Source organism: Calliopsis andreniformis, chromosome 3 (assembly GCF_051401765.1).
Source record: "Calliopsis andreniformis isolate RMS-2024a chromosome 3, iyCalAndr_principal, whole genome shotgun sequence".
Lineage (NCBI taxonomy): Eukaryota > Metazoa > Arthropoda > Insecta > Hymenoptera > Andrenidae > Calliopsis > Calliopsis andreniformis.
The window spans coordinates 9,903,737-9,930,024 of NC_135064.1; the positions used below are offsets into that span (position 1 = coordinate 9,903,737).

At 33.0% G+C, this 26,288-nt stretch overlaps 3 protein-coding genes across 4 annotated transcripts in view; 2 read left to right on the top strand and 1 right to left on the bottom strand.

Annotated features, from left to right (window-relative positions):
• Positions 1-1,268: 1,268 nt before the first annotated feature.
• On the top strand, positions 1,269-8,333 carry Setx (probable helicase senataxin). The gene is made up of 7 exons (XM_076374822.1): positions 1,269-1,559; positions 1,748-1,861; positions 2,093-2,239; positions 2,775-2,988; positions 3,180-7,605; positions 7,718-7,928; positions 8,010-8,333. The coding sequence occupies exons 1-7, from the start codon at positions 1,476-1,478 to the stop codon at positions 8,142-8,144; spliced, it is 5,331 nt and encodes a 1,776-aa protein (XP_076230937.1). The 5' UTR covers positions 1,269-1,475; the 3' UTR covers positions 8,145-8,333.
• Positions 8,069-10,992, top strand: Agt (O-6-alkylguanine-DNA alkyltransferase). Of its 2 annotated transcripts, none has more exons than XM_076374824.1 (2): positions 8,069-8,190; positions 9,919-10,992. In XM_076374824.1, the coding sequence occupies exon 2, from the start codon at positions 9,962-9,964 to the stop codon at positions 10,517-10,519; it is 558 nt and encodes a 185-aa protein (XP_076230939.1). In that variant the 5' UTR covers positions 8,069-8,190; positions 9,919-9,961; the 3' UTR covers positions 10,520-10,992. The 2 variants fall into 2 exon arrangements, with proteins under 2 accessions (XP_076230939.1, XP_076230938.1); XM_076374823.1 differs by lacking the exon at positions 8,069-8,190 and adding an exon at positions 8,644-9,829.
• Positions 10,993-11,591: 599 nt separating this feature from the next.
• Positions 11,592-26,288, bottom strand: part of LOC143189094 (uncharacterized) — a 34,395-nt gene continuing 19,698 nt past the window's right edge. Inside the window, exons 2-13 of the mRNA XM_076393754.1 lie at positions 15,159-15,393; positions 14,471-14,625; positions 14,199-14,393; positions 13,994-14,106; positions 13,751-13,917; positions 13,520-13,675; positions 13,371-13,438; positions 13,204-13,284; positions 12,958-13,119; positions 12,687-12,884; positions 12,510-12,614; positions 11,592-12,423 (exon numbers count right to left, since the gene is read on the bottom strand). Of these exons, the coding sequence (XP_076249869.1) occupies positions 12,299-12,423; positions 12,510-12,614; positions 12,687-12,884; positions 12,958-13,119; positions 13,204-13,284; positions 13,371-13,438; positions 13,520-13,675; positions 13,751-13,917; positions 13,994-14,106; positions 14,199-14,393; positions 14,471-14,625; positions 15,159-15,393 (1,760 nt within the window). The 3' untranslated portion in view covers positions 11,592-12,298. The remainder of the gene's footprint in view (positions 12,424-12,509; positions 12,615-12,686; positions 12,885-12,957; positions 13,120-13,203; positions 13,285-13,370; positions 13,439-13,519; positions 13,676-13,750; positions 13,918-13,993; positions 14,107-14,198; positions 14,394-14,470; positions 14,626-15,158; positions 15,394-26,288) is intronic.

Consider the following 26,288-nt stretch of genomic DNA (forward strand, 5'->3'; position numbering starts at 1 on the left):
GTTTAAATAACATTTTTTCTAAATCGTCTCTCGAAGTCAAATAGCTTTTGTACAAAAAATTTGTTCATATTTTTCGATTTTGAAACACAACACTGCAAGCGTCCAAGTTTGCACTGGATGAACAGAGACACACTACGCTGCGTATTCTTTCTATCAAGTGTAAAATCGGACTCTCGCAGTGTTGTTGTCTTTCGTTGAGTATAGCTAGTACTAGAGTTGGCTGTGCATGTAGTTAAAGGATGGAAAGGTAGAGATTCGCCAGTGTCGTCTTATGTTTTCTAGTATTCATTTATTTGATAAATTAGGATACATAGTTAAACTATAACTTCGAGTTACAGAGGTAGCGACGATAAAAATTTTACTTATTAGAAGCAAACTTCGACTCGTAAAGATCTGGGTTTGATTATTCTAAATTTGAGTTAAAAAGATTAAAAGGTGTATCTAAATATGAAGCAAATAATACGAGTTACATGCTCGCTAACAGCGTCACATATGTCTGATATATCGATTCTATTGAAAGTTTGCGTCACACATATGTATGTGTCATATTGACAGACTAAATTTATAGTCTGTAGTTAGTATACTTAGTAGTATATTTTGTAAAAATTAATGTAAGTTTTATTTTGATTTATCTAAAGGTTTTCATAGCGCAGCGGAAAGGAATAAACAAAATTTTCCTTTTATAGAGTTTTCGAGTGAGGCTGTGGTCACAATAGATGCGTTTTCTGCCGACTATATCTGCACGATAAATAGTTCTAATCAGTTCTGATTTAGTCATCAGAATATTAATTCGTCAAAAAACGTTCACTATAACAGCAGCTCAAAGAGGTTCGAATTATTAAGATTCAACTGTACTTTACGATAATGGACGCTACCTTATTTAAACCGAAATACAGGCGAAACTGATTAACTTCACTTTTTGAACATTTAAAAGTTTTAATACCAAAGCATTTGATTTATGTTCAACTTTTTTATTTAAAATAAACATACGTATATATTTTTATTTCACAGAGTTAACTGATTTTGCAAATGGGCAGCTCATTTATTGAACAGAGTATAACCTTATTCCATCATTCCGCAAAAAATAAATATATAAAAATGCGTTGCAAAAAAGGTTAGAGACTTTTGAGAATCTGCAGGTGTTCATAGTCATCTAGTGACGGTTATCGAAAACAGGGGGAATGCTACATTACACACACACATGCATGCATCCATGCATGTGGTAGCTCTGATTTTCAATCTCAAAGAGCGGTAACTGTTGACTTTGTGTTCGAATCGATTCGGATGTAATATTTACAAATGATTGAAAGTCTAAAATGACTTAAAATGTAGAATAATGCTTTTATTGAAGTTTACGTGGTGACTATACGTATTTATACAAAAGAGTATTATCCGAGATGTTTGTGTTACAATTAGAATACAGGTTAACAGAGGAAACAGTGGACTTGTAAACAAGCTAAAGAATTATTACGAAAATGGGTGCAGAAATTGCTTACAACTTTGTTTTAGAGCGGATTAATGGTCCTCATACGATTGTGCTTGATAGAGCTGCACATAATGTATGTATACAATGTTTATTATCCTACGAACCGAAAGAAATGAACGCTTAGTAAAGGGATGTTTTTCCAAATGTATTTTCATCCCTTTTGTACGCTTTTTCTTTATTGAATGTTTTCGATATAATGGATTATTTTTAAAGATTAACTATACACAATAATTTTTAGTATAAAGCTTATGCTGTTTTCAGTATACGTGTGGTAGAGGCCAGGATAATGACATAATATGCCTCAGCTTGACAGTATCTCGTCGTCATTGTATATTTTTCCATAATAAAACTGAACTATATGTTACAGATTTGAAGGTATACTGTTATTGCAATATTCTATATTTTATGTAGCATTTTAATATTTTTAATCCTTTTTGTTAAAATTTTGAATGAAACTATTGTTCTGTTTCAAATAACTTGTATAACTTTTATTATATTAAAATATAAAAAATAAGAAGTATAAAATATAAAACTATTATCATGTTAAAATGTTAACATATAATTAGTAATTACAAAATTTCTTTATACCTATGTATCGCTTTTCAGAGTGCTAATGGAGTATTTATAAATGGTATACTTCAGAAACCATATAATGCTGCTAAGATACAATCAGGTGATATCATTGGGATTGGATGTCCTAATGTTAATGCTAGAGATAATACAATGTTTGTGTATAGAATGCACGTGACACCAGTAAGAGTTTTACCCTAAAGATTTCATTTATTATTTTGATTACTGTATTTTAACTCTGTCACAGTGCACTAGAATGATAAAATCATGCTTGAAATGTTTTATGCTTTAAATTACTTCTATTTATGTTAATACATTTGTTAAAGTATTTTTTGACTGTAGCAAACAATATTTCTGTACCTGACAGCCAATATGAAAGCCAAAAAACAAATGCGATTACCCATTTCTTAACACAATATTTGAAGTAGTTTATACTATTAAATTTCCGTTACTTATAACATAACTTAACTGAATTCCTATCATTTTAAAGAAATGAAGAAAAAGCAAATAAGATCTTGTAAAAAAACTAATTTTGAATAAAAAATGGACTTGGGTTAGTCTAGCTTTGAGGTTGTAGATTTTCTATCTCTTGTTTCATTATAGTTCTTCTTGGGTAATACTGTTCGCCACATGAGTTTTTTTCATACTACACTGTGAAAGGGTTAATGATTACTAAAGTATTTTTCTATATATATTAAAATTATTATAATAATTTTAGATACCACCAATGAAAAGTGACTATGATGATAGCAACAGTGATCTTTTAGGAACTACAGAGAATGTTCCAATTTCTTTGGAATGTACATCTAGTGATAGGTCCGATGCTATAGTTAAGCGTAAAAGAGAAAAAAATAGTGACAGTATACATGCAGCCAAACCAACCAAAATACGGAAATTAAATAAAGAAGGATTAAAAACAGTGTCTTCAAAAGGTGATATTTTAAAAATATCATATTATCATAAGTACAACCAAAGTTATCTTACCATGGTTTTTCTTAATCTTTTTAATAGTGAAGGTTCATTCTTTGGTGTAATATTTTGTCTTGCTTATAGCACTTCTTATAAAAAATCTTATATAAGAAAATGAATTCATAAAGTATACATATAGCTATGTAAATTTTAGGAGAACATAAAGCTGCAGATGAAAATGATATTGAGATAGTTCATATCTCGTTAAATAATGCATTAGAACAAAGCAATAATAATTGTGATAACACTCCAATACGCGCTGAATTAGATGAGACATTAAATAAAAATAGAATTACATATATTGACATGATTAAAATGAATAATGATACAAAGGATCAACATGAACTGCCAATGGAGTGTAAGATCGAATGTAATGAACTTACAAATCCCAAGAAAGTACAGTCAATACAATCACATACAATCATCGATACAAGTGATGTCAAGGAGGAGAAACCTTTTATAAATAGAAACACAGAATGTGTAAATGAAGAAACGTTTCAAAGTGGACAGAAATCAACAGAAAGTAACCTTTCAGACAGTAAAGATAAGGAAAATAGTCATAATTCTTGTAATATTCCACGTGGAAAGAAAAAGAAAAATAGTAATAGAAAAGTAACAGCTATCAAAGAAAACACAAATTCTTCAGAAAAAAGCTCAAACTCTTCTAGTGATTTTTTGAATAAATTAAAAAATGTAGAAAATGGTACAACAGAGAGCAATTTACTACAACCATCAAGTATTACAAAAAATGAAGATTTTAAAATAAAATTAGAAGATGAATTACAATTAACTGATACGGACGAAGAAGCTATATGGAATTCTTCAAATATGAATAATCTTCCGCTTATATCTCCACTAAAACTAAAGAAAGTGCAGCAAGAACCCAAAACGAACTTTTCTGAGGTGGACATTGTTAATTTAAGCGATGACGAAGATGATATATTTCCTTGTTCTCAGTTATTTGATATTGGATTTGGTATGGATACATCAGTTAAACAAGAAGTTAAAGAAGAACTTAAAGAAGAATCAAATGAAATATTTAATACACTCGATGATGCAGACTTAGTTATTTCATTATCGGATAGTGAAGATGATGACAAAGACAAAGACAAGTGGTTACGCAGGTTATCTCGGAGTCAGCTACTCAATGAAAATGATGAAACCGACACAAAACCTAAAGATCACAAAGAAGAAGTAATGGATGTGGAAATTATTGATATTGAAGATCAGCTTTATGCTCCAGATACAATTGAAGATGAACCGACGTTATTTACAAGTACAAAAGATAAAGCTCAAGAAGACAAAGAATCAACAGGAAGAGAAGAACAAAATGAAGAAGATGATGAAAATGCATTGTTACAAGATGTAACAAATGCAAATGAAATGTGTTTCCCTGGTCCTTCTACAGACAGAATGGACATGGATTCTGAAGATGATGCATTAAACTCGGTAGAACCACTTAGTTCTCATACAGAAAGCATAGTTAACAATAAAAAATCTACTTCGTTAAGAAATCAAGATTTAGATCCAAAGGATCAAGAAATAGAAAATCATATTTCTGTTCCTGTTAGCAGTAGAACAAAAGAAACTAGTACAATAGAAGAGCCTAGATTATTGCCAATGAAAAAGAAGTCACTTGAAAAGAAAGTACCTGAGATAGAGCCGCCATATTTACCCGTAAGAAGACGAAGTCGTAGTTCTACTAGAGTACAAGAAGTATCTGAAAAACTTGTTAAGAAGAAATTGACTGCAAAAGAAAAGAATGAGTTGAAAAAAACAGAAAAATTGGAACAATACTCATATGAGAAAGAACAAAAGAAACGTAGACAACTTCATAAGTGGGCTGAATGCCTTCCTCCTAGTAAGACGAAACCTACTACTTGTACTTCTCTCACTAAAGAAAAGAAAGAAGAGTTAGTTAACAATAGAAAGTTGAAATTAAAACAATTAGCCTTGGATGAAAAACGTTCACATTCAGAAAACAATCAAGAAAAGAAGCGTACTTCTACCAAGCCAAAAGCAAAGATATCAACAAAAACTCGATTTGATTGTCTTGTAGAAGATACACTTTCCGCAACTAAAGTAGACGAAACAAAAGACAAAGCTAAACCATCAACTAATCGATCTAAAGTGACGACTAGCACTTCACCAAATGTAAAAACAGTTGAAAGTAAGACGAATAAGGATGCTTCGAAAGACATAACATTACGTTTAAAAAGTTCATTGACCCTTACTGATATCTCTAGCCTGGGTAAAATACCAAAAAAGAGCAGTGCTACGAAAGAAAAAGCGTGCACTACAGTAGAAACAGTATCAGAAGATACTATACTTGCAAACGCAATGAAAAAAGGATTGGACATTGGTAAAAAAGAAACTGCCTTAAAAAATAAATCAACGATAAATTCTCTTCTATCTGCTAATACAGAATCTTCATCATGTCTTAAATCAAGTCTTAAATCGCCAGCTTCAAAACCAAAAAGACGGGTTTCTTTTTCTACAAACATTAGAACTGTGCATGAGTACCAAATTGATGAATCGAATGTCTTAAAGAAGCTTCAGGGGAAGAAGGATGCCCCCTTACCTGTACCGTTACCTCGACCTTTACCTTCACCTGCTTCAAAAACAAAGGTGAATGAATTTTTACATCGTATTTTTTCGTGGAATCCAGTTTGGTTAGAAGAACAACTACATTTAGATAAAACTCCACCCGTTGTGGATCCAAAAGAGCTACATGTAACATTAACACACTATAAATCATATAATGAATATTATGATGTTACTGCGCCACTTCTGTTACTGGAAACCTGGTATGGAATAACTAAGCAATTTCAGAATCTTAACGACGATTCCAAAAGGCGCACGTTAATGTATTCCGTTGTTGAAAACTCGATTCAAACAAATATGGTTTCCACAAATATATACTTTACAACTTTAATGGTTGAAATATTATTTACAAGAGAAGACATGCAGAGACAGGCTTACCCTGCTAATGGAGATTTAGTGTTTTTCGAGTATGTTAAGAATCATGGAAAAGGGCAAACTTTTCGTAAAGTATTTGCGTACATTACTAATATGTGCCAGAGGCCATTGACACCTACGATACGTTATAACAAGGACTTACAAAATTACGTAAGGAATCCTCATACGCTAATAACATACACTCTGCTAACAAAATCTCTCGAGAAAACTATTCCAGTGAATCGTGTTCAACGATTAAGAGCTATATGTAATTTACGTTCAATTATGCGACAAGTACAAGCTTTGGAATATCTCCCAAAGTCACCAATAGCTAGTTTAATCTTAAATCCAAAAATTGACATGTACCAGTTACCACCTAAACTGTTGTCTGAACCATTAATCTCTAAAGATAAATTAAACGAAAAACAATTAGAAGCTGTTCTCAAAGTGACAGAAACAATTGTCCAGAAGCAGCCGAAATTGTGCTTCATCCAAGGACCGCCAGGCACTGGTAAATCAAAAGTTATTGTAAATATTGTCACTCAAGTATTATATGGAAATCAAAGATACACAAGCAAAGGAAGTTCTTTGAGAATATTAGTATGTGCTCCATCGAATGCAGCCATTGATGAGATTACAAAGCGATTGTTAGATTTTAGGTCTACCATGAAACACAATCGATTAAAAATGGTTCGTATTGGCAGAACGGATATGATGCATCCACGCGTGAGGGAAATTTCTGTTGTTGAACTTGCAAAACGGGAAGTTAAGAGAACAACGGTTGCCTCGACCAATATCCCACTTGACAGTGTGGAAGAAGAGATCTCGTTATTAGAGTCTAAAATGAATGCTATAAAATGTCAGATGAATGAGCGTTCGGCGAGCCCGACTCACAAAAGAAACCTCATAATGAAGTTAAACGATATAGAAGCAAAGTACGACTTACTGAAACATCGTAGACCTGTTAATGAAATGAATCCGAAATTACAACGTGCAGCGGTGAATAGAGTCCTTGCACATGCGGATGTTATAACGTGCACTCTTTCATCCTGTTACAACAATCAAATGGAATCTGTGTTCGTTTCCAATAGGAAGATATCTGTATGCATCGTGGATGAAGCTACTCAAAGCTGCGAGCCTGAAACGTTGATACCGTTAATGCTAGGTGTAAATACTTTAGTTTTAGTCGGAGATCCTAATCAATTACCCGCTACTGTATTAAGTCCAATGGCGAAACAGTTGGGATTGGATCGATCTATCTTTTCGAGAGTACAAAGTGCATTTGAATATCAATGGAACAGTCCCATAATAACGTTAGACACTCAATATCGTATGCAGCACGAGATTGCCTTCTGGCCAAATAAATTCTTTTATGGCGGAAACTTGAAAACTTCAATACTACAAAACGAAAAGTTTCCGTTTTACCCGTATCGAATTTTAAACCTCAATACGTATCAAAGCAATGATAACAATTCAAACACTGACGAAGCGGAGTTTGTAGTTAATATGATTTATTCTATGTTAACATACTCCAATTTAGATAAATTGCAAAGTCTTTCGTTGGGCATTCTCACGCCATATAATGATCAAAAACCTGTGATACAGAAAAAGATTAACGAGAAGTAAGTTTTGAATAATATATCTAACATAATGAATAAGAATTAAAAAAATATATGGCAAATATTGTTTCTGATATGCCAAGGATATTGACGTTAATGTTTGCTACTTTTGTAGAGTTTCTCTGTTGCCAGAAAATATTAATAGAAAAATTAACATTGACATAAATACGGTTGATGGTTTCCAAGGACAAGAACGTGATGTTATAATCATGTCTTGTGTACGAAGTCAGAGAATTGGATTTTTGTCTGACAGGCAAAGACTTTGCGTTGCTCTCACACGAGCAAAACACAGTTTAATATTGTGTGGTAATTTCAATGTCTTCATGGTAAGATAGTGTAAATGACAATGAAAAAATATATGACAAAGGAAATGTATTAATACATAAACAAATTTCTATTTATTACAGAAAGATATAATGTGGAATACATTATTATCGGATGCACAAAATCGTAAGGTGTACATTGATGTTAAAGCTAACGCAGAGCCTCAGGAAATAGTAAAACACGTTGTTCGCGAACGATTGCGAACGAAAAAAAGATAATTGCTCGTGTTGGAGGATTTAAGCTTTTACATCCATTTGTATATTTGTAAATTATACATGACAAGTCGCATCTTATGTTAAAAACATGTAGATTCTCACCCTTTTTCTACAATATTGCCTTCTTAAGTAATAAACTTTTTACACAAGTATAATTTCATGAGTTGAAATAATAAAAAAGAAATACTATTCAAAAAATACAGATTTAAAAAAATTCATTTACTATGTTCCAAGCTGTTTAGATTAAATTAAAATTCAATTTTTCTATGCTGAATTGGGTTTAATAAATCCAAATCTTCAGTGAGATTTATTTAATTTTCATATTCTAATGATTTATTATGAAAACATATTAAATTTAAATTTGAATATTAATTTTAATTTAATTCAAATATTTATTAAATTTTATACTGAAATAAAATTTGGACAGTATAAAATAAAATGGTATGATACACAGGAAATTGTACGATTCAATTTCATTAAAGTAAATAATTTTGTGCGACAATAAAGTACTATTACAACGCTACTAGTGATAGAAATCAAACTGAAACATGTAGATTCGAAAATATTTAAATCTGGATCAGCCTGATTTTTGATAGAGGTGCAGTCACAGTTTTATTATTCGTTTCGTTTGAATGTTTAGTGAAAAAAGTCCTTGTTGCTTATTTGCAAAGCAATTATAATAATTGTATTGCAAATGTGCATAAAAAGGCTATAAAAAATAATTCTGCATGAAATGTCTAGGAAGAGGGTGTGATAGAGTGGGATCTTTATTATTAGCAGAAATGTTCTCATAGTGAGATCTGGAAATCAATATCATTTGGTGCATAATTACTACACATACCTGTTTACAAAAGAGTATGTAATATAATTATAAATTGTGTAATGTGTTCATCAACGAAACTGAATACGATTACCCTTTAAAATTTCAAAGTTTCCGAAGGCGAAATGTACTTTTAGTATGTAAAGTTGTTAGATTGAATTCTTTATAGAGTTTAGCGGAAGAAGTAACATAACCTTCTATGTGTAAAATGAAATGTTAAATATATGTAGATTAAAACTTAAATACGAATACAGGCACGAGTTTTGCTGAATTTATCAAGTTTGATACGTTTTTAATGCACAAGATATAATAAAACTAGTTATCTTTTACGAAATCAATATTTTAACCATGTGATGAACTCTCGTAAAATGATAATATGATTTATTGAGGTTTAACTTTCATGAGAAAAAACAACTAACAAACAAATCGGTTAATCTTACATTATTTTTGAATCTTGAAATACATATATGATTTTGTATATATGAATTTTGTTAAAAGTATAGCAAATTTGTACGGTTCCTAGCCTGTTCTTTTTCACTACTTACTACTTACTAACCATTTTCTTAGTTTTTCAAACTAAAACGAAATTAAAAAGGAAATAACATTTCAAAACAATTCAAGAATCTGGCTCTTTGTTCGAATTGTTATTAAACAAAAATTTTGAATGTAGCGCTGCACTTATGATTGGTTTCTATTTCAACCATTCACATGTAGCGTATAGTATTTAAACATACGACGTACAGAAGACGCAAGTTTGAATTGATTGTTCGACTACGCATTATCTTCGAGTGAAATTGAATCGTAATATCAAGTTTCATATTGTGTTAGAACATTTTAATCTAAACATAAATTTACAACTTTACACATTGTAAGAGTGAGAATCTATATACAGTAAGAATAAGAATTAATGTTTATATATCACTTTTTTGTTAAACTGATTTGTATTTATATTTGTAGCATTAGTTAACGTTGTAAAAAGAATTTTGGATTAATTATTACAATGGTTCGTGTTCGTACTATGACACAGGAAGAATATAAATCAAATTATGCCAGTTTTAAAATAATTTATGGTTTCCATTCAACACAATATGGAAATTGTTTACTGGCTATAACAGACACAGATAAAGCTATTGCACATTTATCATTTGCTGACAACAGTTATGAGGAAGCATTGGAAGAATTAAAAAGCAACTGGCCGCTCACTGAAATTGTACAAGATATTAACAATGAAACAAATGAGATTATGAGTAATATTCTTTCTCCATGTGCATCTGTCGATGAATCTCTTTCAGTTCTTATGAAGGGTACAGAATTCCAAATGAAAGTCTGGGAATGCTTAACACGTATTCCAGTGGCTACAACAATGACATATGAGCAAGTTGCGTTGACTATAGGCAAGCCAAAAGCTTCACGTGCTGTTGGCAATGCAGTAATGAAGAATAACATTGCACTTTTGGTACCATGTCACAGAGTGGTTGGAAAATCTGGTAGAAATAAATACAAATGGGGAGCCAAACGTAAAGAGATTATACTCGCAAACGAATGCCAATATCCCTAAAGTTCCTGTTTTGGTGTTATTTATTACATGCTATATTATATATGTAATGTTATATGCTCAAAAGATATTTTTAAGTGTACATCATATTGTAAAGCATATGTGCCAGTAATTATGAAAGAAGTTTAAGTAAAAAATCTAAGAAAAGTTAGATTTATCTTATACTTTTTATTTATAACTCTTTCAAAATACTGGCATAAATATATTTTGATACTATATATATTTATTTAATGGATAGTTATATTTTTCTCATAGATGTTAATCATACTTATAGTAAGAGGTAGATTTTAATTATAAGACACTATTTCTTAAAAATCATGTATTTTGTGTAAGAACTCAAGTATACAAATTCAAGTACTTCAAATTGTTTTGTATATGACAATTAAATAAATAACTTAATAGTACATAAAGTATCATTTATTTTTACGCATTAAGATTTGGCTATTACAAACGTTGAAGTTATCACCAGTAAAATAGACCAAAATTAAATGTTTTTGAAAAAGTGATACTAAAGAGATATTTTTGGAATTATTAATATACAATTCATGTATATTGTAAATTACGTATGTACAATATGTAATACTCAAATCCTAAATTTTCAGAAACTCGTAAGTACAATATATTGACTTCATTGCACTTTCACGTTGCGTCATAGCTATTACAGGAACAATGTAATATAGAAAATTAGTATTTTTTGTATTTTACACTACTTGATAGATTGTGTATAATTTACAAAATATTAATTATCGAATATAACATTTGACATTCTTCATTAATATTAGAAAGACAAATTTTATAAATTGTATATATTACAAACTTTTCAGATATAAAAGTAATTGACTTCATAAAATACAAAGTGTAGTTATTTTAATATCCGAGAAGCTTGTAATTCTGTACACAATATGACTGGAAAAAGTAAATGCTATCTACATTGTAAATATTATTATATCATTAATTTTATACATTCATAGATAAAATAGTAAGTTTACACCTTATGTATATATATTTACATATAAATTTAAAAAATGTGTCAGAGTAGTATTTCATACAATTTCATATTAAAAAATACCTTATTTTAGTCACAGATATGACATTTGTTTATAATGGTAGCAAAAGCTTCTATTAACTGCGCGTTGAATTTATATCTCATTGTACATATAAGTTTACAAAACTTTTGTACATTAGAAAATAGATTCTTTGTACGATATTGCTTCAAATCTGCTGATCTTCTTAAATTTTCTTATTAAATATTACTAATGCTCTTGGTCAGAAAATAGTTATTTTCTTTCTTTAAATAGGAATTAAAAACGAAGTTATTTTAGTTACCTATTTTAAGTAACTTAATGTACAGTTAATGCAATCAGTCTCATCAATCGATTAACAGTAAGTATAAAGAATGTATTAGAGTAAATGGACATTTCACGTTGATTTCTTTGGAATTTCCTAGCAACATACAGTTTTCAGTTTCCTATTACTTGTATCTTACAAGGCAGTGTTTGGTGATGATATTGTAAGTGGTAAAAAAGATCTATGTATCTACAAAAATTTGAGTGCACATTACGTTCAGTTCAGTTAAGATGATTTTACACTTCATTATTAATCGACTGATTCTCATCAGTTGATTTCTATAACTTTCAATTGAATTTAAAATAAAGATTTATGGCCTCTTTTGTAAAATTCAAATTAATTAATTCTCGTATTTTGCAACAACAGTGTGACCTCATTAGCCACGTGTATAAAAATATTTCACTAGTTCATTATTTGTTTTAATCGTACAGACATTCAAAAATACATGTAGATATTTCTAGAAAAAATAAATATCGTTAAAAATAATACCAAATTGTAGGATATAGTTGTTTTGCTTGAAGACAGAGATGGAATATTATTTCCTGGTATATTATTAGAACCTGTTACCAAAATTAAATGATAAATAATAATTCATGTGAATATAATTTTACAAAGTTTGTTATATAATGATGATAAAGAATAATACCTGATATCCTAGATCGTGGAGTTGTGGCGATTCTCATTATTGGATTGTGAGGAGTTGGTTTCATTGGCGTTGGTGCAGGACTTGGAGAATTTCCATAACATTGTCCTAAAATGATATTTTATAAGTATATAGAATACATTAGTACAATTTTTTTTACAGTTTTAACTTCAAATTTACCCTTCTTATAAAGGCGCATTCCTTCTTGTTTGGGATCGATATTACGAATGCAATGATCACCAGCTTCTTTAATATAGATCTCTTCATCATTCACGATTAAGCCAACGAAACATTCATTAGTACCTGTGTCATTTCTCATGGTGTATGTATACATCACGCCTTTTTCTTCCCATTGTCCTAAGCACAAGTACGTCCGTTCTGAAACAATTTTAAAATAAAATTCGTTGAATTTACACTATTTTCGTTATAAAAAAATATTTTAATAATTTACCTTCATACAGTTCACCAGATTCACAGTCAGTTACTTTAAAATACATTATTTCACGTGTGTTGCAATTACTGCTCAATTCCGCACACATTCCTGATAAATCAGTTATCATTCCCATATACTGACCAGTAATCGGACAGGGAGATTCTACTGCACGTTCAACTCCTAATTTTAGTAGTATGACATTTAATATAAGTTACTTCTACTAAGCAATGTACACAAAGTATAACATATAGTAAATTGACGTACTTGCTTGAGTCATCCAAACAGGTTTATCTAAATTAGGATCATCACATAAATATGTTTGATAAACTGGGCTCAATACCATTCCTGTGAAAATTTATAATAAATTTCAGAAATAGATCCTAATATTTGTAAATATATTCTAGTACTAATTAAAAAGTATACACAACTACCTATTGTGAATTCAAGCACATTTTCACTTCGTTGTCTCATCATCAAACATACGTAAGCTGCTTGTTCACTAAAAACAAATTGCACAGTGATGTTCTGTTGCTCAGCTTGTTTACAAAATATAAAGTCAATTTTTTTAATTTTATTTTACCATTGATCCTTAGAATACACGATGTAACGACCAGTCTCTTCATTAGAATCTACAGTAATGAAAGTATAACTATTGTAACCATTAAGGTCAGTAAAAGTCATTGTGCCATTAACAATCAGAGATTCTTCCCATAATCCTTGAGCCCACTTCGGAAATCTATAACACAAAATTGATTTTTATGTAATGTATTTAATTATTTATAACTTAGAAATGAAGCAGTTGTGCACTCACGTTGCTACATGTGTTTTTACATAATATGGCATCTTTTTTTGATTTGGTACTTTACTAAGGACCAGAGTCTCATAACCACTAGTTGAATTGTCTAAATTTTGTGTGCAACTAGAATCACTGCTAAATGCCATGTATGTTTTCCCTTTAATGTTGTCGACATGGAAAAGCTATAATGATGACATAACTCCTCAATGAAATATATCAAAAAACAATATACTTGACATAAAACATTTTTCAACTCACTCCACATCTGTATTGGGGTCTCCCTTCGTTGACTGCATTGCTATCCAGCAAAGCAAAATAAGTAGATCCATTTGGACCAGGCCAGTTGCCCAGACAATTAAATGTGAGATTTACTGTAAAATTGTGAAGATTATAAAGATATTAGATCTGTTTATTAAAGCTGCTGATTACTAAAATTAAAATTAAGAAAAAGCTGCATACATACCATGGGATTCAAAGGTGCAATGATTGAAGTGTAGTTGTAGAACAGAACCATCAGGACAATTATTAAAAGAAGATGAAAAACTGTTGCACTCTATGGCTCTTTCAGATCCATTATTAATACTGTATTTGAAATGATACTGCCCAGTGATAGGACAGTATTCATTTCTAATTGGAGCATTTCCAATTTCTTTGGTACCTATTCAGATTTAAATGATAATAATTTTTCATTTTAATTCTAAAAACACAAAGTGTCACATAATAATTTTTACTAACGATATAAGATGAAAGTGGAGTTTAAGGATTCGCAGGAACTCAAAGCAGTAGATTCAGAGGTGTAACACCTATTTAGATCTTCTGAAAGTACTTCAATCACATTTCTTGATCTTCTCAGTAATTGAAAGCATCGGATACATTCACCATCACCATATCTGGAACAAAGTTAAATTACCTTTATTTCTAAGATCTACATTAAAAAAATCAATATCTTTCATGGTTTAGAATAGTTAGGACAAAACAAATTGTAGTTCTCAACTTTTCAGGTTTCTGAAGCTTTTTCTCTCAAGTTTTCTATCAGTGATTCTTGCAAGAATTTTCCTCTGCACGCTAAATAATCTAATAACTCAAGTAACTGTCCAATTAATAGGCAGAATATTTAGGTCCATTATGTTTAAAATTACATTCAGTACGTCGTTAGTCTCGAAGCGCAGAAAATATAGGCGGCACTGTCTGGAGTCTGGTCTATTTCCAACCCAGACACCGTGCAGACATTGGAACATCCCTGAGGGAACATTAAGTAGGCGTACACGAGTGGACTTTTTCAATTTACTGTGCACTAAACTGGCACTATCCGATCGTATTTCATATTCCGATCATTGGCAGATGTCCATTGCAAAAATCATGACAGTAAAAACGTAGCTGCAGCGACAGGAGATGAAGCAAAATAAGTTACTCGCAGACGAACCTGTCCATTAGTAATACATTATCGCCAATCCTCCTGTGACAGTACCCCCACACAGGTATAGCGTTGAATGTAATGTTGATGGTGGAATATTGAATGGGTTCGTTACTCGTGTCGCCTGCTTCCTTTCCGCTCACCTGCGTCACGAATTCACCCTGAAATTCCGCAGGAAAGTAACAGCCGACCATGAACTGGGGGTCGTAACCTTGGAGGCCGTCGCTGGTGATTACAGTCGCATCTGGAATGTCAAACAATGCATTTAATTAGCTGACATTCCGAAACTGTGGCTTCATTATCGTCAGTGAAGTTTTCTTTAATCATGTAGTACATTTTAAAAACGTTAATATGTATGACATAGTAGGACTTCGATAGAAGTTGATTTCTAATTTCATTTTCAACAGGGGATCACTAATCCTTAGCATACCAAAGTGAGGTCACTTAAGGATCTCAGTACTATTCCCCTAATACGATTAAATCTGTGAGTTGAAGAATAGTACAAGTCCAAAATTAGTCATTTTCAAATGATCTCAAAGCTGTTTCTGAATCCCAATGCCAAAGTGTATTAAATCACATGGAAAAACAGTGGACTTATATACTTTGGATTTGGGATCCAGTCGTATAAAATGCATAAAATTACAAATTGGGGTCAAATATCTCAAAATGTGCTGTTTGGACTTGTACAATTCTTCATGAATTCAAGTTTTCAAATTTTTAATTTACAAATGTTCAAAATTTTCTTATGAATTTCTTATAATTTATTGAATTCTAATTCTTGAAAATCGGTATTTGAATTCTGACAATGCATGAGTGACTCTATCTTGATACAATGAATTAAATTACCGTTCAAGTCTCAATCAGTCGATATTATACCGTACTTCTATTGTCGTTGCAGCGTATATGTAATAGCAATACTGAATAAGACTGTGAGTAATATATTGAGATCCGATTAATCGAGTTTTTACTGTAGATAAAAATTTTTAATTGAAGGGTCAAAGAGGAACGTGATGTAAAATAACAAGTTAAATGATTGAGTCTGAAAATAGAAATGCTTTATATTCGAGTTATGATAACATTAAAATTTATATTAGACGGAGTACTATCCCAAAAATTTATTAAAATAGAAATTGATTCGAATTGATATTCCAGTAATTGATATATAAGTTAATTGAGCATGAATATTATTATAATTAAGAAAAAAAGAACACAAGAATCAGTCAGTGGCTATCTATCGTTCTTAAAGTTGCAACCACTCTTTTTACCGTGACTCTGGTCAGAAGAACGCTAATGGTTCTGGTCACAGATAGAATCTGGAATGCTTATTTCAAATGCTTCTTGAAATGATAAGTAGACCTCGCTTGGATATGAACCACTTTGTGCTATTTTCAACTTGGAGGCGAGGCAATCCTTTCAACGAATCCCTTCGACAAAGAAACATCCAATACGTACACGGTAATTCGCGTTCGCATGATTTATCGCTTTCCACGAGCAAATCAATCCGCTGAATAAGAAGAGCAACACGAATTCCCATGAACGAGCTACGGATCGTGTGAACGACCTTAAAACCAGCAACGTCCTTCACGATAGGAAAGTCTCGATTAATTCGTGCAGTGTCGATGGCCCTGGGATGTGGGGAAACGAAGTCATAATTAGGTGATAATTATATACATTAATTAAATTTTATCAGACTGTATAATCATACTGATTTTGGGATATCCGTGGTCCTTAATTATCTTTATTTTCAATCTATCATCATTTAAAAGAAGACAATAATAACATTAATGGAATATTAATTAATATTTAAGTTTCTGTTTCCGTGAGATTAGTTAAGACTTCAATAGATAAATTATCAAATTCCAAATACTTAATATTGTTTAATACTTTCATGCTGTAATTCATTTAGATATTATTTAAACCTTTCAGAACCTAAATTGAGTAACTTTATTCTCTGCAAATTTTAAAATTTTTGTTTTCTGAATACATGATTAGTGTTCAAATTTTAAAAGATTAAATAGAAATAGTAAAATAACTTTCAAATAGCGGCTAATATAAGTATTTTTAAAGCAATTTTGACTACTTTTTGATTTGCAAACAAAATTCTAATATAGATCTCAATTAAGACCTAACTCGAATTTTTCGAAACCATGACACAGGTCGTTTTGCCTTATAACCACAGATTTAAGACATCGTCCTATTTGACTCCATTCGTGTACAGATTAATTAAATCATTGTCCCGCAATTATCAGCGTAAGAAACAGAGTAAAACAACGTTAGCATGGAAATTAAAATCACGTTCCAGTTTACTACCCACATGTCACGCGCCTAAGAATCCATGAATGGTCATTAACGTCGCCATTAAGTGGTTACGAGGACAGGTGCGACACTGACAGGTGGACCACCGTGAAACTTCGTATCGAAACATAATACTATCGCTTCCCTGTGGCGGATTATTGTCGTTATCCGCTCTCGTGGCCCCATATTCCGCTATATAAATTATCGATTATCAAGGAAGAACCGCATAACCGACAATAATAACGCCACTTTTCTCGACTCTGCCCGGACTTCCGGTGGGTCTGACGCCGACAGTCATACAGGACCTCTACGAGCCCAGATTTTATCAGCTCTTCACGGATTCTTGGAGGTGAAACCGTTCTAGGCTTCCTGGTGTGAATCATATCCTTTTGGGCGATAGGACTTTGACTTCTCTTGGAATTTCAGGTTAATCGCACGCTTTAGTGTACCTTTAGATACCGAGGTCTTCTTTGATTTGATTTATTTGTGTATTTATATTATGAGTTATTTTGTCACAAATTACATGGGTTTGTAGTTTGCGATATTTTCTAAGCGAGGCTGACAGTGAATGATTATCGAACGAGTTGCTGTATTTTGTAGACTATTGTAAATGATGTTTGAGTGATGATTAGTGTATTTGTTGACTTGATAGGATGTTCATTTAGTTTCAGGGATTTATCATGTTTGTTATAAAAGTAATTCGTAGACTGAGCTAGAAGTATTCATTTAATAGATGTTCATTTATTTTAAACATCTGAATTCCATACTGCTCAACTATAAAGAAAAGCAGTACCTACTAAAAATATTTAACTGCTATTTTGCACTAAAACAAGACAGAACATGTTCAAAATTATCAAAAATGCAAAAAACTTAATTTTATAGTTACTACTTTTCTCCATAGGTGGGTAACATAGCCCTAAACTAAATATTTAAAAGTATTCCAATGAATTTTCGACAGAACTTTATGCAAGTTCCAAGTGTGCAAAAGTTACGTTAAAGAAAGACCCCCATGTGACTTTTGGTAGCGTGAAAATTCAGGCCATAACTCCAGGGTTATATCTGTGGTTGTAAAGCAAAACGACTTGTCACATTTTCAAAAAATTCGAATTAAAAATTTTTCACCTAAAAATAACGGTTCAAGAAGACACAAGTCCATACAATAGTACTGAAGCTGAAAATTTAAAACGCCAATATCTCGAAAACAGAAACATATGACGACTTAAGTCGTTTTCCCTTGCAACCACAGCTATACACATACGACTCTCTGCACTGTCACAGGAAGCACAGTACGTAATAAGCTGCTAACAGTCTGAATGTCCGCAGATTCTACGGGGGATGCAGAATCCAGGAACACGTAGTAGTAACTCAATATATCGTGACGTAACGACGAGAGAGGAGCTTAGCTGTCAGCGTGGAATACAATGAGAAGGAATCTCTGAATGACGACGGTCACGTTGGGACCTCCATTTAGCCTGGAGAGAAGAAGGTGTGCCGGCGTTATGAGTCCTCATGGGGCTTGGTTCTCAGGAACTTGAGACCACAGAGCTTAGTTCGTATATAATGCACGGGAGGAGAACGCGACAAGCACCGCGAGAAGGAATGCGAGGAACAAGCTGCTTTGCTAAGCCATCGCGCGTCCCTCCCTGTCTGTCGCCACATACACGCGCTCGGATTGTCTCTTTTTCCTCCTCCCATGGGAATTCGTCTCCTTTTCTGTCCATCTCGCCGCCACCTTTCTCTCCTGTTTGTCTTACTTATGGCCCGAACCATTGATCAGCTGTAGCGCCCTCGTTGTTTGAGCAGGGACGACGGTTCATTTGCCTTCCTCGGGGAGGGAGGGAATCGTGTTTGCCGGAGGACAAACTGGTCAAGCGAACTGTCCTTCCTCAATGTCTATTTCGAGTTGTTCTGCTCTTTTATGGGGCACTTGGGGAAACACGCGTGTCGTGTATCCCCAAAGGAGTTAACGTGGAAGAAGAGTAGATAGAGCGTGAAAAGGGAAGAAGCAAATCGTTTAATCGGTCGCAAGGACACCTGGAATGCCAGGAATCTCTCGATCGTGAGGAACATCTTGCGTGTCTCTGGCGTCCTTGCCTAGTAACCGTGAATTATAAATCCTCGATCTACCTTCTTCGTTCCTTCTTAGCTTTTTCAAGAATTTATTTTAAATACCTGCTCGGTGGCGTTCGTGTGGCACGACACGCGCACAGATGCTACCTTCTGAACGTATAAATGAGCCACTGTGGACGATAATGAGTGCCGCGGGTGCAGCTGGACACACGATGCTCGCTATAAATTCTGTTTTATTATTTATTTTGTGGCTGAAAGGCAAGACGGAATAATCTTGCCCACTGGCTAGTCATTACTAGCGTTTTTGTTAATGTCTGTATAAATATCTTGCGCCTGCTATGTTGCGATCTTTTAATCGATGTCTAGTTAGTTTAAGTGACATAAGAATTTGGTAGTCAGATTTGAAACTTGGTACATAAAGTATTATGCACCAAATGATATCATATATCATGTATCAATTATAGATAATTGATACTTTAATTACTCGGAATTTAGACATTTGATATTTTAGGTCTTAGGCAATTTATGCTAGAAGTTTTTACCACTGTAGTAGTACAGTAGTAGAGTAGGTGTATGCAATATAAGACGACAATAGAAAGACAAATAATAAACTTTATCAACAATTTTTGATAAAAGTGTAATACTTTTTTTTAATCTTACATGTTAATAAGTAAACTTAAATGAAAAAAAATTCCTCAATTTATGCGTAAAAGTTCTTTTTTTATAAATGGTATTAATTCAAAGGCACAGAAATAGGGACAAATACCCTATTTAATACTCTAACTATTCTACAGTAGGTACTAAATGCTTCAGATATTCTAAATAAAGTAGGTGCTAAAATATCCAGTACTCTATAAGTTTCAGCTGAAAATATAATTCATTCATGGTCCGTAGGATATTCCTAAACGAAGGAAGACGAGGCTTCTTGCACTTGTGCATCAGCCACCGTATAAGTATTTATAGTTTTCGACTTCTCTTACTGTCTGTACGACCGGAAGCTGGTCGATTATATTTAGAAAAAGACTCGACTGGACGTGGAATAACAATTCTGCTCGCGTTTGCTGTGAATCGACATCGCAAAGCAGCCACTTCCTCGCTTTAAAGGAGATCTACCGTAGCTAGTTTTCACCTCTATATTAGAAACACGAATCCAAAGCTCCAATATCCAACAACTATTGCAATATTTGACGAATGAAATCGTAAATCTACAAAAGCATCTTCCATCGAATCGATAATAACCGAAAACAGCATTCACATACTTCCATATAAAGAAAAAACAAAGTAAACCTACACGCAAGAGTTGAAGTTTCATTAAAGATATGGAATCGTGTAAATTGTCTTATTATCGATTCGGTAAAATCGATAATAAGGTATTCGGTAGAATCGTTCAAAAAAAACCGCAGTGTCTGGACTGGTTATAAGAGGATCTAAAACAACTACCAATTCCTCAACAAAAACGACTCATTATTCGCAAGGCAGAAGAACGTCGATTAACACGCAAAAAGTTCGTTAAAGGCAAGGGAAAGCATCAGGTGGAATTAGGTTTCGCATTAAGGATGATGAAGCAACGGGTGGAGCAGCTTTAACTATCTTCGAGCCATATGGCGCGCAAAGAGGCTTTGATCCTGACTCGAACGCGATATCCCTTCAGGATTCGAACAAGGTCGCTTTTTGTAAGCGCGTTGACCTCGACAAAGAAAGGCTCAGAGAAGCCTCGATGGACCACCGGATGTGGATCATCGGCGATTTTCTTGGTACGTCGGCCCAGACATTTATTGCACGATTAAAATCTTTTAACGGCGAGCATCTCGTCGCCATGTTCATAGGAACTTCATGGAACGGGGAATCATGTATTGGATTCATGCTTTAGTAATATAGTGCACCATAACCTGACGTTACAAAGGTAGGCTGCTGCTACTTGAAGAGCCAGGTGAGGTGCAACCGGCCTCAATCTCCGGAGTTTGTTCAGTGGAAATAAAATTTTTTGTAATATTTTCTGAGGGAGTAATGAAGTATAAAATGTATGTGTACAGATTTAAAATGAATTTAAATTGGAAAAAGAACAAAACAAAAATAAAATACATGAGAAAATTTAAAAGTTTTGTTTTAGCATATTGCATTTATTCTGTTGGTTAATTAAAAAACTTAAATCTGAGCTCTAAGACCAGACTGTGTGAAGTCTTTACAGGAGAACAAATTAAACATGCAAAAATTTTGTAATATTGGAATCAGTAAAGATGTACTGATAATACTTTTGAGCACGGCCAGAAATCTATTGTTTTATTATTTTATTGTTTGTGTTGTGGACAGTGTTGCTTTTAAAAATAAAGAATAAATTAGAGTTGATACTGTTTGGCAAAACATGTCTAAATGGTGGCATAAGGATTTAAGTAAATATTCTTTTCTTTCCCAAATCTTCGTTGTACAAACTTGGCGTCTCGAGTTTATCCAGAAAAGGAAACGAGAGGCCTCGTTCCTCTTCTTCGCGCGCGATTTTCACCTCGTAGGTCGGCTTCAGAAAGCGTGAAGCATGTTATGCCTCGTTGCAATCAATCGTCTAGTTATTCAATAGATGAAGACGAGTTGGATTGTCCCTCCTTCCAATTTTTTAGAGAAAAAATAACAGAAAATTTAAAGATTTTCAAAAATACACTAAAGTCTCGATTAACTGAACCTTAAGTATTCAAAATTTCTCTCAAAAGAAATATAAGTCTCAAAAAGAGACTTATATAATGAAGCGATAGTAGTTTGCTGAAGAAAATAAAGCTAGCCATCAAAAGGATGCTTCAGATTTGAATCTCGTGGTAATTGAAGTCCTATACTTACTGTACCTCAATAAAATCTCCACTGAACTACTTATTTGAATATCGCTTAAATTCAAATATTTGCAACGTGACTCAATTTGCTACTGTATTTACTATACAATTATTTCAGAATTATTTAAATTAAATGAATTACACTCTCGTGCACTCTTATCTTTGAAAATATTCCTTACTGTCCATGAGTTATGAATCTAACAAGAGAGTAATATACCGACTTAGAATCACAAAATTTTGTCCTTTATATTGAGATTTTACTGTATCATAAGAATAGATTTCGCCAACAAATGAAGTATTGCATAGCCTGACGTGATGGAGTTCCATTTATCATAAAAATCTCCACTGTTCCATTAAATTAATGCTTACGAAACGAGAAATACCAAACTTACCGGTTCGCGTAATTAAATGGACTGATTCGGGATTCCGACACGTTATCCTTTCGTTCACTAGCACACGCACGAGGATGAACGCAAAAAACATCCAGGCAATTATAAAGGAACACGTGATCGGGGTGAAACAAGAGTCTTGGCTAATAGCGCGTTTCCGGTTCGCGAAGGTAGCCTACGCGGAGACGGTAGGTATAACGCAGAAGGTAAAGGCTGAGCGCATAATCGAAATCTCGAAGTTGACCAACAACGGCATTCCACATGTAATTGTAGTTCACAGGATGAAGAATATCCTGATGAACATTCGAACGGTTAACGCTTTGGTGGTTATATTTTGTTCACACCCAAACGAATATACCGAAGAAACTTTAAGTTTCTCTGGTTTAAAAACAATTCGATTATAAATGTCAAAAATGATTGAGAAAACGATGCTTTAAAAGAAATTGAATTGTTAAATACTTTGCGATTCTATGTATATTTAATGGGTATTCTTATTATACTCAAATGTACATATTAATATTTACTTTAAAGTTTGAATTAAGTTCTTTATTTATTATATATATAGAACTCACTCTTTTCGAGCGATTCGAGGAAAATTCTTAGTATAATAATATGATTCTTAGTCTTGCGTATTACTACATATACATAATTATGTAAGTAGAACAGCAACCCACGGAATGGTGATGTCTGATAATCAACAAATTAAAGTGTTAATAGGAATAGAAGAGAATTCTTTCCCTTTGAAATTGCTGAGCTGTTTAAACAGTTGCTGTTTAAACATCTGCAATCAGTACTGATGAATCAGTATGAGATATTAAAAATAAAATCAAATGTTGCTAGTTGCCCTAAATTATTCTATTAATCACATACATCAGAATGTTCTTTTTTAAAAACGGAAATCTATATTTTGTCAATTTTTATGTTTATCGAAAAATATAGATAATAGATAGTGCTTGATGACCACAACCCCTCTCACTACCAATAAACAAATATTCACATCAGTCTTCACTATTGATAAAAAAATTGTAAGTTCTTAATTTTACCAAAGATTCAATACCATTACTGTCAGTAGTAACTAGTAACTTCGCATTATTTTGAAATTTATAAGATTACCTAATCAATCACGTGAAATTGTATTGGAATTAGTACCCCACAGATGTTTTTATGTTTTTACTCGAGAATATCGAAAAGCAAGTAACTGAAACGTTATCAGGCATATATATTTGTAATAGACGATCTTAAGGAAATGTCCTACATTTTTTTTAACACCCTGTACATGGCATAATGGTCACGATAACCAGATGCTGTCTGACTACACGCGGAGCTTTAGAAACCCTGTCGACAGGATGCTCGTTCTTATAATAAGGAGGAAGAAATCTGTCGAGTACTTTCGCCTTCCTTCTCTCGTTAGTACCGCGCCGCCGCGATCTTGTTAACAAACCGCTGTGCGGGAATGCATTTAAAGAACGAACTGATAATATCCCTTCACGTTATCGAACTCTCGATGCTGTAAATTTTCGGTGATATGCGAATTTTTCTTGTGGGTAAGATTTTAAGAATAATCGATATTTCGAAGATGTTCTGTTTTGAAATCTAAATCTGTAAAGCATATGGTCTACTGATTTACTGGATGATTCTAGTAATTGACAATGGGATAGATCTGAGACAGGAAAATCGTGGATGAAAATTTTGTATTATTTAACAGACTCTATCCTATTCATTTGCAAAGAACAACAGAATCGGTGAGTTGAAGAACAGTGAGTTCAAAAACCATATTTTAAGATATTTGAGTCTAACATGTAGTTCTGTGCATTTTGCATATCTAAATCCAAGAGCCACAGTATGTGTATTAAGTCTATTTGTTTTCTGTGTGACTCAATATACTTTGTTTTTGGGACCCAAACATAGTTTAGCGTATTTAAAAATGACTAATTCCAGACTTGAACTGTTCTTCAACTTATAGATTCAATTGCACTTTTTCTTTAAATTGAATCCAATTATTTCTTTCCGTAACTTAATTTCTTGTGTCATTGTGTGTATAAAGAATATAACATAAGGTTACATTAAATATTATTATATTAAATTAATGGTTATATTAAAAGTAGAATCGTTAACTCTGTGTACTTGATCCAGCAGGTTAATTTAATCCTGCACTCTTTAAAGGGAAACAACATAAACATTCTTCCCTTGCATGAGGTTCGCGATCGCGAGGGCAATTCAATTATGCGTTTTTCTGCGATTCTTATTTGAATGCAAACGCCGCGCGCCAACTTTTGTTTATCTCGCTTCCGGCCTGATCAAAGGGAACGCGCACGGAAATAAGAGCGAACGCGATCGAAAGTCGAAAGACGGCCCACGGAGAGAAGCGTCTAAATATAAACACGGTGAACAGCGATGAATGAGTTCATTGAACGGTGGAAAAAAGAGTCGAGTGCAGACACAAAGTGCGATTCACCGATTTCAATTTGAGCAATCGTGTCTCTCGTTCGATACTCGAGCCTAAATTGCGAACAAGAGTTTTCAAAAAGAGAGATATTTCGAGCGAGGGTCGAACGATCCTCTACTACTGCTTTTTGTATGCTTATTTACTGGTTATAGAAATATAAGGAAAAGATAGTGGGTAACCAGTTTTCCTGCTAATAAAGATTTTGTGATAGCTTTGTCCAAACAACTCTAATCATGTAAGGACTCTGGTTATTCTTACTTCGCTAAAGAATTAGTCTATTTAGCGGTTAATTAGAACCTAAGTACTTAAGGCTTAAAACAATATTTTTAAGGAGAGTATTTTCCATTTAGCATTTCACATACTTTAGCTTTATTCTTGTAGAATACTCAGTCTTGTACTTCAGTTTTGCTTAACTGTGTATGTTGTTATATACACAGAAATGACTAAGCCAGTCGATGAGTAGCTTGTTCACATTATTACTGCCCTTTAATAATAAACGCAAGGGTTAGTAGACGTCAACTAAATGTCAATCGTTTCAAAGTTCGAACATTGACTAACACAGGAGTTAGTTACTACAGAAGCAAGATTTTAAAAAACACTCAAAAGTTTTCTCAGTTAGTCTTACACTTGTTAGTAGAAATCTTTCAACGTGACTTTGTCATCTTGTGTTAATGAAATTTTGTATGAATCCATATTGAATTGTATACTCTCACTTTATAAGAACGTTTTGTCAGATCGATTAGCCTAACATTTTAGTGTAACAAAACTGTACGTTTATAGAAACATTACTGAAATAGATTACATTGTATAGTCGATCCACCATGATTCTCACCCGGATTTACAATACTATTCTTGTAAAGGATAATTAAAGTTATAATTAATTCGAGCAAACGAGTTTTTCACTTTTAGTTCCTCCTTTCTCAGTACTGTAATGTCACTCACATTATCCTGCAAAGTCATCAACGAGAAAGGGGTAGAGGAAGCATCGTCATGTCTTCCACGCAAACGCGCGCGATTCAACTGACCGAAAGCATAATCTCTCGCGAGAAAACTAACATCAGGTGTTACAGTGATTGCTACCTTCTGCTGATCATCAACATTGCAAACCTCTGAAATTTCAGGT

Excerpts from the sequence above, each read along its gene's own strand:
- Setx (XM_076374822.1), top strand. The coding sequence starts at position 1,476 with ATGGGTGCAGAAATTGCTTACAACTTTGTTTTAGAGCGGATTAATGGT. Across the intron at positions 2,989-3,179 it reads AAAAACAGTGTCTTCAAAAG|GAGAACATAAAGCTGCAGAT; the intron begins GTGATATTTTAA and ends TGTAAATTTTAG. Across the intron at positions 7,606-7,717 it reads CAGAAAAAGATTAACGAGAA|AGTTTCTCTGTTGCCAGAAA; the intron begins GTAAGTTTTGAA and ends CTACTTTTGTAG.
- Agt (XM_076374824.1), top strand. The coding sequence starts at position 9,962 with ATGGTTCGTGTTCGTACTATGACACAGGAAGAATATAAATCAAATTAT.